A 15,476-nucleotide genomic window follows, 5' to 3' on the forward strand; every position below is an offset into this window, starting at 1 on the left:
AAGAGGCACTGGATTTTTAGAAGTCCAAATTTCATGTGACACTGGAAAAGTGTTTAAGACCAGCTAGCCATGTGTCTTTATCATCTGTTTAAGACCGGCCACGTGACGGGCTCTCGACCAATAGGAATGGGTAAACTGCCTTAGGTATTTATGAATAATTATTAAAGCATGCGTATCTAAAATTTAGCAACTTCTTCGAAACTGCGAGGAATTAGCGATGTACCACATCATTAATGTTGCCTTGATTGTGGTCATCAAATTATGCTATTGGCTTTTCTTTTCTCATCATCGCTCAAAGGCGCTGGTTATCTCATCTCCTTCTCAACATTTTGTTGCGGACACACACAATTCATTATGGGTAGTTTATATACCTATCCGTTGCAGGTACATCCTGTGACTATACGCGCCGGGCGCGCGCACGTGCGTGGGAAGTTTTGAACCCATTAGGTTCACCATGCAGATATTTATAATTTATCAAATGAGAGCACAAATAAGTACTATTAGAGTTTACCAGCGCTCCTGGGTAAGGTAGTCTGAGTATCACCCGTTGTTCAACGGAGCCCTCTCCGTAAGGCCCAAAAAAGAGCTCCGGTTTCTGGTATGCGCGCTCGTCGCCGTAGCCATGCGCGTCGGCAAAATTAAAAAGTTGTTTTTCCAATGTAAGATGATGTCTCAAAACCGTAATGTAAGATGATGTCTCAAAAAATAAATTTTAACGTGTTTTTAGATGGGGTTACGATCGAGTTTAAGCTTTATGTGGCCTCTCTGGGCTCCCATACGTTTTGCAATAAATTTAGTCGGGCATCATTGGCAGTCATCAGCCGACATTTGAAGAAAAAACAAGTTAAAAAAAAGCCATGTCGCCGCACCACGTTTGGGGCAAGCTCCATACCAGAAACCTACGACTTTATCTTTTTGGCCTAACCAACGTCTATAGTTTATATGAGCAATGCAAATTTTATGCGACCCCGCGCGCCAGCTAATCGGAGTCGACTTCAGAAATTGTGACGTCATTTCGATTAGAATCTGGACTAAGCTGTTGATTGGTCAATTTGGCTGACATGTTTTGGTAATACAACATGGTTACGGAATATCCGATATAAGGCGCCCGCTGAATGGTCAGAATCTCAAGGTCAAGACGCAGTCTTGTTTTACATAATTAATTAATCGCCGAATCTGCTTGCATATTATGGACTCTTGCTGTGCAAGGAGATATTCCATACTAGATCTAGGATAGGGCGGCGGATATCAGCGATTTTATGGCTTGAGAATGGATGGAGGCCGTGGACAAAAGTCACTTGCTCATGCGATTTCCTCATCATTTCTCTCGACCAATTGCTGCACCACAGTGCACGGAGGGAACATCTGCATGCATTTACTCACGAACCATTTCAGTTTTCGGCTGCATGGTCATACAGTTCCTTGAATGAAGATCGTATGGTTTTTCAGTGGAATAGAAGATCTTCACAGTAATTTTTTATTAAAAGCCATCAAATCCACATTTATATGGAAGAAGCTTTTGCCATATCCCCAAGCACAGAGTTTTCACCCAATGACTCGACTCAACAACTCAGTCGAGTCACTTCCTTGAAACGACGATCGACTCGATTGAGTTACAGAATTCAGTGACTCGTTACAACTCTGCCAATGGCATTGCTATCGAACATCATTGTTTTGATACATGCAGCCTCATAACCTTAAACATTCATTGTCCCAATCTACACAATGCACAATAATAATGTCCAGTCAGACTAGACATTGCATTGTCGAGATATTCATTCATTTGCAGACTGCAATAATTCAGTAACACATAAAAACGCCAGCAAAAATATAGCTAGTTATTTACACAGGCGAGGCACATTTTATACTGGTGTGCTTCGGGCATTCAACTCGGAATCTCTGGAATTTATTTTGGAACCCGTTTTGTTACGACCAGTTCCAGAGAAGATTTGACCTCACGACGGTTATACGAGATGTGATATGAGAGTTGATGTAAGTAAACTTTGCTTGGGCTTTTGGGGGTCACCTTAAAGTTGCAGTCTGAGGTGGGGGAGGATCAAATTCTATAGATCCTTCGCATTCATAGTCTGGCCGTGTCTTGTCCTGTTGTGAATCTCTTGTGCATTCTTTATTACTGAATTGCAATAACAACACTCCTTTAAAAATGACTGATAAATGCAGTGTCTGGTGTTTGTGACTCATTATCATTAAGAGTAGAAGTTCGAATTCAGCTGTTGGCCTTTATTTTGTGTCCTTGGGCAGGCCGCTATACCCCAATATGCCTCTCAACCTTGGAGCAAGAATACTCAGTTGCGGCCCTAAGGGGGGGGGGGGTGTTTCTAACCCTTCCCCTTGAGCCGAATTGTTTTTGTTTTTTTGAAAATCATGCAGACAAAAATTCCTGCTAATTACCTCCTCCCCTCCCCACCCCTCTGACAGCTGAACCCCCTCTTGAGCCAAACTTGGATCCACCCCTAAAACTGGTATGCTAGGCCGGGAGTAACCGCCAATCGGAATGGCATCCATTCGGTGGGATGGAAATTATTCCTACTCGTTTCCATCCATGGAAAGGTGCATTGTACATACTAGCCGCAGTGATATTGATTCTTGTAAATTCAATTGCTGTCGGAGTTTTAGAATAAGAGCATTTTCATATTTTGTGTGTGTTAAAAAGTGATCATAGCTAGATCTGGCCTGCATTTATTAGCAAAGGAGCTCACGACTTCTTTTTCTGAGGCCATCCCTTTCTCATTTCTTTATTTCCAACCGACGCGACCCTATTTAGGGCTCCAGACCCAAGAAAAAAATATTACCGCCGACCCTGACCGGAACCCATTAGCCAAAAACAAATAGTGAATGAAAAACAAAAATAACGAATACAAAATTCAGGCCATCAGGCTCTTTGTTATTTTGAAAAGCTATTGAAAATTAAAACCAGATTTTACTGGTACTGGTATGTCATGTCTGCACAGCCAATGCACGTTAGTGAGCTGGGCTGTGCTGATAGAACGTACGTCAATTACATCTTGCCAATATTTTATTCAGTGATGTCAAGTCATGATAAATTAATTGCTATAAACAAAACTAGAATCAATACGCACTATGCATCATTTAATTTAGCCATCTATACGGGCGCAACTGCATTTTCTTCCTTAACATTTTTATTTACCGACGGACCCAACTTCAGAGGCACAAAAATAATTATGAGGATCATATAAATCAAAAGGGACGCCCTAATACTTTGCGTTTGATTTTTTTTTAAGCTTCACAGTGAACAAATATATACGAAGACTTTCCTAGACATAGAATTTTTATTTAATAATAAAAATAATATTTTTTTTCATATTAACAATCTGTTCAAACATTTCTGTATGGGCTGGGCTACATCACCAAACTTCAACGCAGGTGGCTCAGTCGAATGATACTGATCGACACGTGAATAATGCTTGTTTGAAATGTCAAGCACATTAATTCATATCCGAAATTTGTTTTTATTACGATACAATAATGGCATTTCCTTTAATGACTGACGTGTTTTTTTCTAGCTGTGCACGCGCACAGCACGCGGGCCCCACAGTCACCAGGCTGATACCGTTCAATGACACATGTACCAGGGCCACTTTGGAGTCTTTCCCCCGCTCGTTATAGGATCCATGGTAACAACAACGATCGAGAGGGAGACGGCATTTCCGTTTCTTCCTCTTGGCATCTTGGGGGACTTGTTATCGCGAGACTACATCATCCATCATCATCCTTTGGGATCGTGTGGACTCCGGTTGGGGATTTCAGCTCGTGTAACATCATCATTACCACAGACTAATGCTACTTCATTACCAAGCTGGAAATCAGTCTCATGGGCACGTGCCGCCCAATTAACTTCATGTGTGGGTGTGCGGAGAAAATACTCTCGGTTTCAAGAAATGCTGCATGTCTACTTTGTACTACTTGCATGAAAGCAAACACAACATTCTTTAGTAGTCAGATTAATAGGCATCGCACAGTCAGCACGAAGTCTGAGCAGCATGACACGAGTTCAATTGGGAAAGTTCTGCATTAGTCTATGTGAGCACAACAGTTTGAAAGTGGTTTTCCTTCCTCTATGTCGAGACTATACTCTCCTATCGTAGGCAGATGTACATGTACATGTACATGTGCACGTGCTGCTCAACTCTGTACCGAATACTGCGTGACCTTTGACACGGAGCTCATCGCAACACAGCTTGGACATGCACAAAATACCATCCGAGCTTATGTCTTGCAAAAGCTGCATTAATTGCTCGGTAGTTTTTACGAATGACAGCGGATGATTTTAGCAGCTGGAGGTCGTGGAGTTGAACTGACAACACAACTTAGGGCCCATTTGATAGCCCCTTACTTCTAATACAAAAGAGAGGAGATACCAGTACAAAAAAATTGATGCCTCAGACATGTCAGAAGTTTGTTAATCGGTTATGAAGGAGCAAACACTGGACACTTCAATGATTTAACTGTCACATGGTCAACATTTTCTCAACCACATGATGCAGTTGACAATATTGTGCTGGATACAGCGTTAAATACGAACAACAAAATACCGTTCGCGTGTTGGACATAATTATTAGAGTTGCAACAGACGGCAGTGTATCCATGGTACACTGTTTGTACCCTCAGAGTGAACACGTACTATGTAACGCCTTATTGACCGCGATGACAGATATTAATTTTTCACATCACCGTGTATGAAGGCTGCGTCGAGTGGTGACTTTGTTCGATGGAGGGTCGGCTATTTATATGATTGGATTTAATTAGGGAGATAGCGGCGCGGCCTCACCTGATTGTGGCAGCGCTCTTGTACTAGTTAATGAACGGAGAACCGAAAACCTGGCATTTTCGAGACAGCGGAAAACGGGAATCGACACTTTGCATTACGTACGTGTGACTGTGATTGAGGGAGACTAAACCGATTATCGAGTTTCGAGCTGAAAGGAATCGACTAATTATGATGTGCAACGCACTGATTATTCCGTTATCATTGCTTTATGGAATATCGGATACGACTTCGAAGATAAGTGTTATTTTGTGCGCCATGAGAGTTCGCCTAACCCGAACTTTGTGTAGTCATCGAACTGAAACCCACACTGTTTTCTTTAAAAAAAATACCGAGCAATTAGCATTGTAGTCAAAACAAAATTTATGTGTGCCATTTATCAGCTATACACGTATTGGTAACACTTGGCACTGATAACGGTGTAGTTGCAGGCGTCAACGAGCAATGTTCGCACTTGACAATGTAAATTACCTTATCCGAATGTGAACTCTGGGCGTGCTACGTTGATAAACTGTGACCCACAGAAGTGTCTAATGATATTTAACCGGCGCACAAGTGGCAATACAGCTACTGGAGAAAAAAATATATGTGAAGTTCTTATCAGAAAGTTCAAAAATGAACTTGTGGAGAACCGGGTCCGCGGAACTGGATATAAATTGATCCTCTGTTCTTTATTGCGTGATTTATGTGAACAATGAACGCCCTACACAGAGCGATTCTTGCAGGCCGGCCCACCGAGGTTCTTTACCTCCTGGAGCGGAGGAAACACGACCCGAACGCCCGAGACCAGAACCTCAGGACCCCGCTGATAACCTGCTCCCTGACGGACAAGGAGGACGAAGCCGTAACCTGTGCTGCCATACTGCTGAGTAAGGGAGCCAAGATTAGTCATTCGGACAGGCGAGGCAAAGACGCCTTCTGCTGGGCATGCCAGAACAGCAGAGCCAAGCTAGTCAAGATGTTTCTGGAGGACTACCCTAACCAATTTCAGTTCGATCTGCGGAAGAGGGATCGAGATGGCAACACGGCTCTGCATCTCGCTTCCCGGACCGATAATCCCGACATTGTAGGTCTCTTGCTCAGAGCCTACGCGGCCAATAACTTGTTCGCTGAGATGACTGAGCGCAACAGCCGGGGCGAGACGCCTCTCCAGGTGGCAGCTAAACGAGGCAACTCCTCCGCCGTCCTCACCTTGTTACCGGTTTCCTCCGATGCTTTATTCACCAGGCGAGGTGGCGTCGACTTCCGCAGCGCTCCAAAATGGGCGAACGCTGCCGTGAAAGTGAGCAGGAGCACGGGGGACTGGCGTGTGAAACACGGCAGGCCTTACTCGGAACAACTTTCTGTTGGCAGCAGCGCCAACATCAACGCCCCGGGCCCGACCACAGGAAAGAGACGACCCAAGACTGTTAGTGTTACTGCCGACTCGTCAAACCTGATAGGACACTCTGGCTCTGTGATTAGATCGAAACCTGGCTGGAATTTGTCAGTCCTTCCAAGACGAACCAATATCTCAGATATCTTCAGGATCTCAGAGGTGCAACTTTCCGCCAGTTCGGCTTACCGCCGACCTGCTAAGGCACCGCCGCCACCAACGCCCTTTGTTGGCGAGGATGACAAAAATAATCGCCAACGATCTTCCACACTCAAGCTACCTTGCAAAGGTCGCCGGGGTTCCGTTCTGACCAATCGAAGTCGTTCTTCATCATCGAGACGCGCGTCTGTCTCTGACGCGGACTTAGCTGATAAAACGCCGAATAAAGGAGGCAGGGCAGTGCCGACTCTGGTAATAGACAAGCCGTTGGAACAGGTCAAGTCAGTGCCGGCTGTGATACTAGACACAGATGGAAATGAGGCCAGAGGTTCCAGACGATTGCTCACACTGGAAGGCAAAGAAGATGTCAACCTAGGAAGACAAGCAAAGCGATCTTCATCTTTCAATCACAGCATGTCTGACATCCCAGAATCGCCAGTCCAAGGTGGGACCTACTTAGCGCCGTTTAATGGACCAGGGATGACACATGATTTCATAGGCAGTGCCAATTCCCTTCACAGCTTGGCCAGTGACCTTCCCGGTCTGTTTGCGCACGCTTTGGCCTTCGACAGATCAGAGACAGACCCAACCATCAAACACGACGGGAGCCATGCTTCCCTGATCCGTCGTACCAAGAGCGAGCCCTCGCTCAATACCCTGGACCAAGCCATTGAGTCTTTACTGGTCTCTGGGAAGAGCAACGGACCGCGACCCGACCAGAAACGTTCATCACGCTCCAAAGGGCCTATAAGCAATCGCAGGAGAGGTCATGCCAAGATGCGTACAGCCGACAAAGACAAACACGAATCGACTGTTAGCGGGAAAAGGCAAACCAAACTCACGCCACTCAAAGTCGAGACTCCAAACCACGGGGTGCCACACGTGCACCAACTGGGTCATCTTCCAACTCCGTCGGTATCACAATCACCAGCGCAGTCCTCCCGGTCCGGTCGACGGTTCTTCCGGTCAAGCAGGGAGGCTGAGTCCGCTATGCGGCGGCGACGCACGGACTTGGAGAAGAGGATAAAATCCGTCCAGGAAGACATCGAGAGGCTTGACAGCAGGAGGAGGGGACGAAAGTACAGGTCACTCATTCCTGATTGGGTTACCTTGGACGAAGAAACCACTCTAGAGGAACTTGTGTCAGCCATCTTGAATGACAAGACCAACAGAGAAACGACGGGGAAATCGGTCAGGAAGCAACACAGGCCTCAAGATGCGATGAGTGGTGAGACAAACAGTGCCACGACTAACTACCCCAGGGATATGAGAGCATATAATTCGGCTTCGACGGAGTCCTCACGCGACTTCGACCCAGAGCAGGAGCCGACCCACAGCTGTTCATCCAGCCTCGATCTGGATGCAGAAATCCAAGACGTGGGGCGCCCTCAACGGCCACGGCTTCTCAAGAACAGCCTGCGTGGAGAACCTCTGCGCGTCCCCCGTCCGGCACAGGCGCCTGTCTACAAACAATCCCGGACTATCTTTTCAAGTCATCCTCCGATTCACGTACTACCAAGACAGCAACATGCGGCGTACCATCTCACTGCAGAAAACAGCCCTGATCCAAGCATTCAGGCCCGCGTAGGAAAGCTGGCAAACCAGGTGTCTGGTCACCGCTACAGAGCGATAAAGCCAGGACAGGCCTCAACTAAAAAGAATCATAAAATATTGCCTTAACAACTTAGCCATTTCCATAAACTTGCAAGAATTGTAGTCAAGTTCATCACAAGTCAACTCGGTCATTAGCAACAGGAAAGAACGGGCAAAAGAATTTTATTTTTTTTACAGTTCATTAGCTTGTGAAGTAACTATAGAGACTGAATGACTTTGTTATAGAACTTGACTACAACTCGGGAACTCGAGAGAAATCTCTTGATCCCTTTATTCTTGAAATAATAATGCAGATTACAAATAAGCAAAGCATTGATATTGGTAAAAGGCCTTTAAGAAACGTATTTACCTAAATGTTATTGCTAAAAAACCTGTTTTCCAAGTTTCATTTTCACTGGTTCTAGTTTGACAAAGGCCATTCGAATGTTCGGCCTTTGATCACCTTATTTATAAACTTGGAAATATGAACGTGTTAAACACTTTAAGTGTTTAACACTTAATAATGTAATACACCCGTTTCACTGATGTTCCAGAGTCGTAACGAATGAAATTATTCGGAAGGCCTGAAATAAGTAAATGTAAATTAGACATTTAAACTCGTTATAGGAGCGACAGCGTCGACAGGTTGACAGTTGGGTCGTTTGGTTCGGCCCACCTCTGCAACGTCATTAAGGAACGGGTGTTGATTTTCGTAATTATTGTCATATTTTAATGGAAATATCAAAGCAGTTTATGTTGAAAATAGTATCATTTGGGATATTTACAAAATGGACAGTTTGAAGTTCTGTCGACACCAGTCAAAATTAAGGGGCGATCCAAACTTTTTGGGGGAAAAAAACCCGTATATAATATAAACTAAATCTACACCTAGCTAAGATGTTTGAGATATGTGAATTTTGTATTAAGTGGAGTGCCCGTCCCTTTCCTTTTGCACATAAATAATGCACAGTCGGCCCGGACCAAGACTTTATGTTTGCTATTACCAGAATTTGTATCAACAGTGATTGTATTAACGAGAGTCGACTGTATTTACCTTTGCCAAACGAAGTTCTGTAGCACCGCCCACAAAAATACCATTCTCACGCCGTTACTCGCCGCGTAGTAAGACTTGAATGTTGTGTTTCAACTAAACTGGTAGCAATTTTCCGCTTAATATTTAGATTTTCTCCTATTTATTATGGGGTCACTAAATTATTTAACAAGTTAAATACTTTATACGGCAGAAAATTACTGCAGTTGTACAAGTCTTCATAATATAAGTCAAGCACAAGTTTTCCATTCCCAAGTCAAGTCAGAAGTTCCTCAAATGAGATTCGACAAAAAAACAAAAGTAATTGTTCTAAGATTGTCCATCCCCTGTTACGTGTGGTTAACTTGTGATGGACCGCGAAAATATCCTGTCGTTTATATCCGTTGGGTATTATTACTTTACACATGAAACCGAACTTCAAGAAGTTTTTGTCGGTTCTTTTTTTACATTTGGAAACAGTCTTCTTTGTGAAACAGAACCTACACATATTTGATTGAATAAGTTATGGCCATTTCAAACCTTATTATCCATTAATAATGGACATCTATTCATGTTATTCCATTCAAAGTTTTATTCTACGTTGCATCATGGGACAGTTTGCGCTAATTGTGGAGATTTTTGATTATGGTAACTGTCCCACAATGCAGTGCAAAATATACATTTGCTTCACATTTCCGGTCTCACAGTTATTCGTAAAAGGGTCCATGTTGTCAAAAACGAGATATTACCGCATTTTCTAAGTGATTCATTTTATGTAAAACTCCTCCGTTATTAATTCGTTTGGTTTTTTTTTGCCAACTGTTTTCGCATCTGTCGAAATCAAACACCGCACACTTCTTAACTTAAGGGCCTGTGTAATGTACTTTTGTAAATGCAAACCTTGTAAATGCACCTTTGCCCCATTTTAACCTTACTCTCAATTTCATTTTGTCATTTCTAAGGCCATTTTTGTGCCTTTTGGGGTTTTTTGTAATGTAAATGCAATTTGCATATTCATTGCATAAATATGATGTCATTTCAGGCCGAAACCTCAATGTTACAGCTATTTCAGCACTAAAATTTGCCAGAATTTTGGACATTTCGCTGTGGTAAATTTTCTTTTCTTTGGTGATTAGCTATTGTTTGAATACATGACAGTAGGCCAATGAGCAAAGTTTTCTCACAAATATTGTCTATGAGCAAATTTTGCGTTGTCACAATTTGAACAGAAAACCCCTAAACTGAAGCGTCTCCTGAAATGACATCATAGCAACAGCGCCCTCATTTGTATTAAGGAAAAGCATGGACAATGTTGTAATGTTTGAAGAAGTGCACTTTTCAATAATATTAACCAAAAAGAATTTCAAATAGTTTTCATACATTTAAGAGGAGTAGAAGGTTGCTCAAAATATGTTCCCAAGTAAAATTCATGTTATGTGCACTTTAAAAATGCATTTTTAACCCCAAAACATCAGTTGCTGGGGTGTACACAATAAATCTATATTACACACTTAAAACAAGGTTTGGGGGTCTTTGGAGGTTTATGGCTAATAAGTTATTATTTATTAATTAAAACTCCACAAATTCTTTTCAGGGTGTGGAGGCACGCCAGAACCACAAATAAATACATATTTTGGCAATCCTTGTCTGGCTCCATAAAACCATGGTAAAATTATTGTATGGACATTACAACATAATAGGCACCAGACTATTTGGTCTACGATGGCATACCAGTATTAAACTCACAGAGTCTTTCAAAGTTTTACACAAGAAAAATAACGTTCAATGTGAAAAAATACAAGCTCTAGGCATGATGGTGCACGATAACGTTTATTGCCAGTTACATATGTAACACGGTCCTACATTTACATAACTGATGTGACTAAATGTACTATATTTGTGTATGGTTTCATAATAAAACAGTATTTTCAGTGCAAGTTTTAAATGTATATATGGTGTTAAAGGGAATGTACAACATTTGCTTTTGTTGCAGTTTTCAGAAATAAATGGATTCGGAGGGCTAGTATGTTGTAGAAAATACTGTTAAACTGACTTGTTTCACGTTTTGGGCTTGCAGGTGCTGGAAAAACCAAGAAATGCAATCATGTTTTTGAAAGCTGGTTTCCTGACCCCACTTGAGATAAAACGCTGGGAGCAATTTATAGACTTTGGGGAATTGTAGGCTCAGAGAATCAGTCTAGCAGGCTTGTACCCCTTCACAGGTGTGTAATCAATTACAACGGAAATGCGGAATACCTAAATATGAAAAAATAGGAGCAGTCTTTGAAAAAAAAGCCAGTTTTCTCCAACGCTGGTCGGTCGTATACAATTGTTGGAAAAATACAATTTTTGTTTTAAGTGACAAGCACACCAGGAGCCACGATTTTACAGGATGCTTTAGACTGTCATTCCCTATCAATCCAGCAAGGTATTTCGTGATAATTTGATCATTTCATTTGTTCGTGTTTGCAAATGTTGTATCTTCCCTTTATATGTAAATGTATAGTTCAAAATAATGTACAAATTAAAATATTCATTCAAAATTAATAATGATAATAATAATAATATTGGACATTTATAAAGCACAAACATATCCACCCTTGAGGTGCTCAAGGCGCTAAAATTAAAATTAATACCATTTATGTGCATAACTGTGGCGACATGTCTGAGATATGTATATTTTTCATGTCAAAATCATATCTTGCTATTAATACTGGAATGTTATGAAGCTCACATCACAGTGACAAACACAGCTATGTTTCAACGCAGTTAAATGTATCTCCCCAAAAAAATTAGTACTAGAATATATCAAATGTCACAATTTAAATTGTCCCTGAATGTGAAGGTGTGTTTGTACATGGAATTAAAAAAAAAAACTTTGGCAATTTCTGTTTTGAAGAGCAAAAGTTTAAATCAGAAGCAGGAAAATGAAGGAAACAACCAGAAATTGTCACAGCAAGTGCATGTAAGTTGCCTTAGAAACAATTTGAATTTCAATGTAATTTTTTTAGCGCGCAATCCTTGAAAATGCAACTTTGTGTCCCATTTAACCTTATTTTCAATTTTTGTTTTGCCCTTTACAAGTGTAGTTTGGTGGTTTTTTTTTTGTTTTTATGCTAATGCCGATTTTCATATTCATGAGCAAAAGTGTGACGTCATTTCAGGCAGAAACCTCTATGCCACAGCTTTTACAGCACAAAAAGTTGCCAGTATTTTGGATATTTTCATTTCGTAGATTTTTGTATGGCGATTCGTTGTTGTGTCAGCACATGGCAGTAACCCAATGAGCAAAGTTTTCTCACAGATGTTTTCAATGAGCAAATGTTTGGGTTCTCAATTTGAATAGAAAACTTCTAAACTGAACAGTGTCTTCCTGAAATGACATCACAGCAACAGCACCCTCAGTTGCCCGGAAAAGCATTGACAATTTTATATTTTTAAGGAAGTGCACTTTTCAATAAAAACAAACAAAAAGGGATGTCAAATAGTTTTTACACATTTCAGAGAAGTAGAAAGCTGCACAAAATAAGATGGAAACATTTCTTCGTTCAAAAGTTGTCGCATACAAAACATCTGCAACCACTGTGCTGTAAAAAAAAATCATCAAAATTTTGAATTTTTTACACTTCAAAACCAGAATTTTTCTTTGATTTTGTTGGTACCTCGCTATGAATTTGCAAGCGTGTGTCAAATTGTTGATCTATCGAAACCAAGGCGTGAATCACGATGTGGGCATGCGCATTGAAATTGTGAAAAGGTTTATTCAAATGAACTGCAACAGAAGTATTCCTTTGTTATTGTTCAACTCCTGTTACTGAACTTATGAAGGATTTTTGAATTCTCCATACTTGGGACTAGACTTTTGATGGACTCAACCACAAGAAGGAAAAATGTCCTCTCAAAACCCACACATCATCATTGTGTCTTGAACAAGAATAACTGATTTCGACATAAAGTCACAACTGTAAATGTACAATACACTAATTGTTAACAGCGCCCTCGTGTGGTCCCAAACCGTCATGCTCAAGATGGCCATCCACTCGAGTCTTCAGGTTATGTTTTGAGGGCACAACTTCACAGTTTAGAGCAATTAGGATTAATATTTTCCTGATTTCAGATATTTAGGCATAAAACGTGTAGTTACCTATTACAATGTCCACAGTTGACATTTAAAAGTGAGAATGTGCGTATTATTAAGCCCACTACTTTCTAGAATTGAAGGTAGACTCTACCGTAATCGTTAAAACAAATTGAAATCGCTGATAACTTACGATACTTTCGTATGGATTGAAAGGTGCACTGTGCATACCATTATTGCGTTTCACCCCCAAATAATACAATTTTCTTTTCAATTGCTATTTTTCTAGCCATACAAAATGATAAGTTATTCACTTTGGAACGAGACTTCAAACAACGATCAGCCAATGTTAATTACTGGACAACTTTGAATTATTTCCAGATTGACCCAAAAATAATCAAAAAAACAAAAACAATTTTCACAGAGTAGACTGGTTCCTGCCCCTTATCAGAATCGATAGTGACGGGACTGGAAAACAGTCTATTCCCGTGGATCTGTTAGTGTGCAAAAAGCAACCATAAATATAATCCCAGATAGAAAAATAACAGCGTTGCTGTTGAAACCCCTCAGCCAGAGTCAAGTTATCATCCGGAAACCATTAACCTTTAACTCACGTGGTGACCTTGACCTTTGGCCTTTGACCCCAGAACCAGTCCCAACATGCCTGTACCAATGGGAAACCCCCTACCGAAGTTAGACACCAACATTTCATTTCTAACTCAAGTTATCATTCGGAACCATTTACATTGAACTCACCACGGTGACCTTGACCTTTGACCTTTTGACCCCAAAACCAATCCCAACTTGCCTGTACCCAAGGGCAAACCCCTACCTCAGTCAGACACCAAAATCTCATTTCTAACTCAAGTGATCATCCGGAAACCATTTACCTTTAACTCACCATGCTGACCTTGACCTTTGACCTTTTGACCCCCAAACCAATCCCAACTTGCCTTCTCCCAAGGGGAACCCTCTTCCAAAGTTAGACACCAAAATTGCATTTCTAACTCAAGTTATCATCCGGAAACCATTTACCTTTAACTCACAATGGTGACCTTGACCTTTGACCTTTTGACCCAAAACCCAATCCCAACTTGCCTACTCCCAAGGGCAACCCTCTACCAAAGTTAGACACCAAAATCTCATTTCTAACTCAAGTTATCATCCGGAAACCATTTACATTTAACTCACCACGGTGACCTTGACCTTTGCCCTTTTGACCCCAAACCCAATCCCAACTTGCCTACTCCCAAGGGCAACCCCCTACCAAAGTTAGACACCAAAATCTCACTTCTAACTCAAGTTATCATCCGGAAACCATTTACATTTAACTCACCACGGTGACCTTGACCTTTGACCTTTTGACCTCAAAACCAATCCCAACTTGCCTACTCCCAAGGGCAACCCCCTACCAAAGTTAGACACCAAAATCTCATTTCTAACTCAAGTTATCATCCGGAAACCATTTACATTTAACTCACCACGGTGACCTTGACCTTTGACCTTTTGACCTCAAAACCAATCCCAACTTGCCTACTCCCAAGGGCAACCCCCTACCAAAGTTAGACACCAAAATCTCATTTCTAACTCAAGTTATCATCCGGAAACCATTTACATTTAACTCACCACGGTGACCTTGACCTTTGACTTTTTGACCCCAAAACCAATCCCAACTTGCCTACTCCCAAGGGCAACCCCCTACCAAAGTTAGACACCAAAATCTCATTTCTAACTCAAGTTATCATCCGGAAACCATTTACATTTAACTCACCACGGTGACCTTGACCTTTGACCTTTTGACCCCAAAACCAATCCCAACTTGCCTACTCCCAAGGGCAACCCCCTACCAAAGTTAGACACCAAAATCTCATTTCTAACTCAAGTTATCATCCGGAAACCATTTACATTTAACTCACCACGGTGACCTTGACCTTTGACCTTTTGACCTCAAAACCAATCCCAACTTGCCTACTCCCAAGGGCAACCCCCTACCGAAGTTACAACCCCAAACAACATTTCTAACTCAAGTTATCATCCGGAAACTAAGCTGCCCGGACGGACGGACGGACGGACGGACGGACAGACATACATACATCCGGACGGACGGACGCCCTAGGCGATGACAATACCCCTCGAGCCTCTCGGCTGAGGGGTAAAAATTCAAGAGTTAAAATTTGTCAGAAGAGAAAAAAAACCAACTGAATTTGTTGAAGAGCGTAGGAAAATACATCTTTAATTGAAAGAAAATCTGCCTGCAGTATCAGCAGTAGAAGTTACTGGAAGCCAGTGCCCTAAAACCGGTATTTGTGTCTATGGCTACCTGGAGATATGCACTGCAGCACAGTGGCCACAGCCACAAATGAAAGCTTTGGACATGGCTATACATGAAATCTCATGCAAGCACATGAACATTTCAGACGTCGTAAACGTTGGG

The 15,476-nt window shown here is 41.8% G+C and overlaps 1 protein-coding gene across 1 annotated transcript; it reads left to right on the forward strand.

Moving 5' to 3' along the window:
• Positions 1–3,669: 3,669 nt before the first annotated feature.
• LOC119728171 lies at positions 3,670–8,782 on the forward strand. Its single transcript, XM_038200257.1, has one exon. It carries the CDS (start codon positions 5,502–5,504, stop codon positions 8,019–8,021), a length of 2,520 nt encoding a protein of 839 aa, XP_038056185.1. The 5' UTR covers positions 3,670–5,501; the 3' UTR covers positions 8,022–8,782.
• The last annotated feature ends 6,694 nt before the right edge of the window (positions 8,783–15,476 follow it).

The sequence above is a fragment of the Patiria miniata genome, unplaced genomic scaffold (genome assembly GCF_015706575.1).
Source record: "Patiria miniata isolate m_02_andy unplaced genomic scaffold, ASM1570657v1 HiC_scaffold_20, whole genome shotgun sequence".
NCBI lineage: Eukaryota > Metazoa > Echinodermata > Asteroidea > Valvatida > Asterinidae > Patiria > Patiria miniata.

What these genes read in the sequence shown, in the direction of transcription:
- LOC119728171 (XM_038200257.1), top strand. Translation starts at nt 5,502, where the DNA reads ATGAACGCCCTACACAGAGCGATTCTTGCAGGCCGGCCCACCGAGGTT.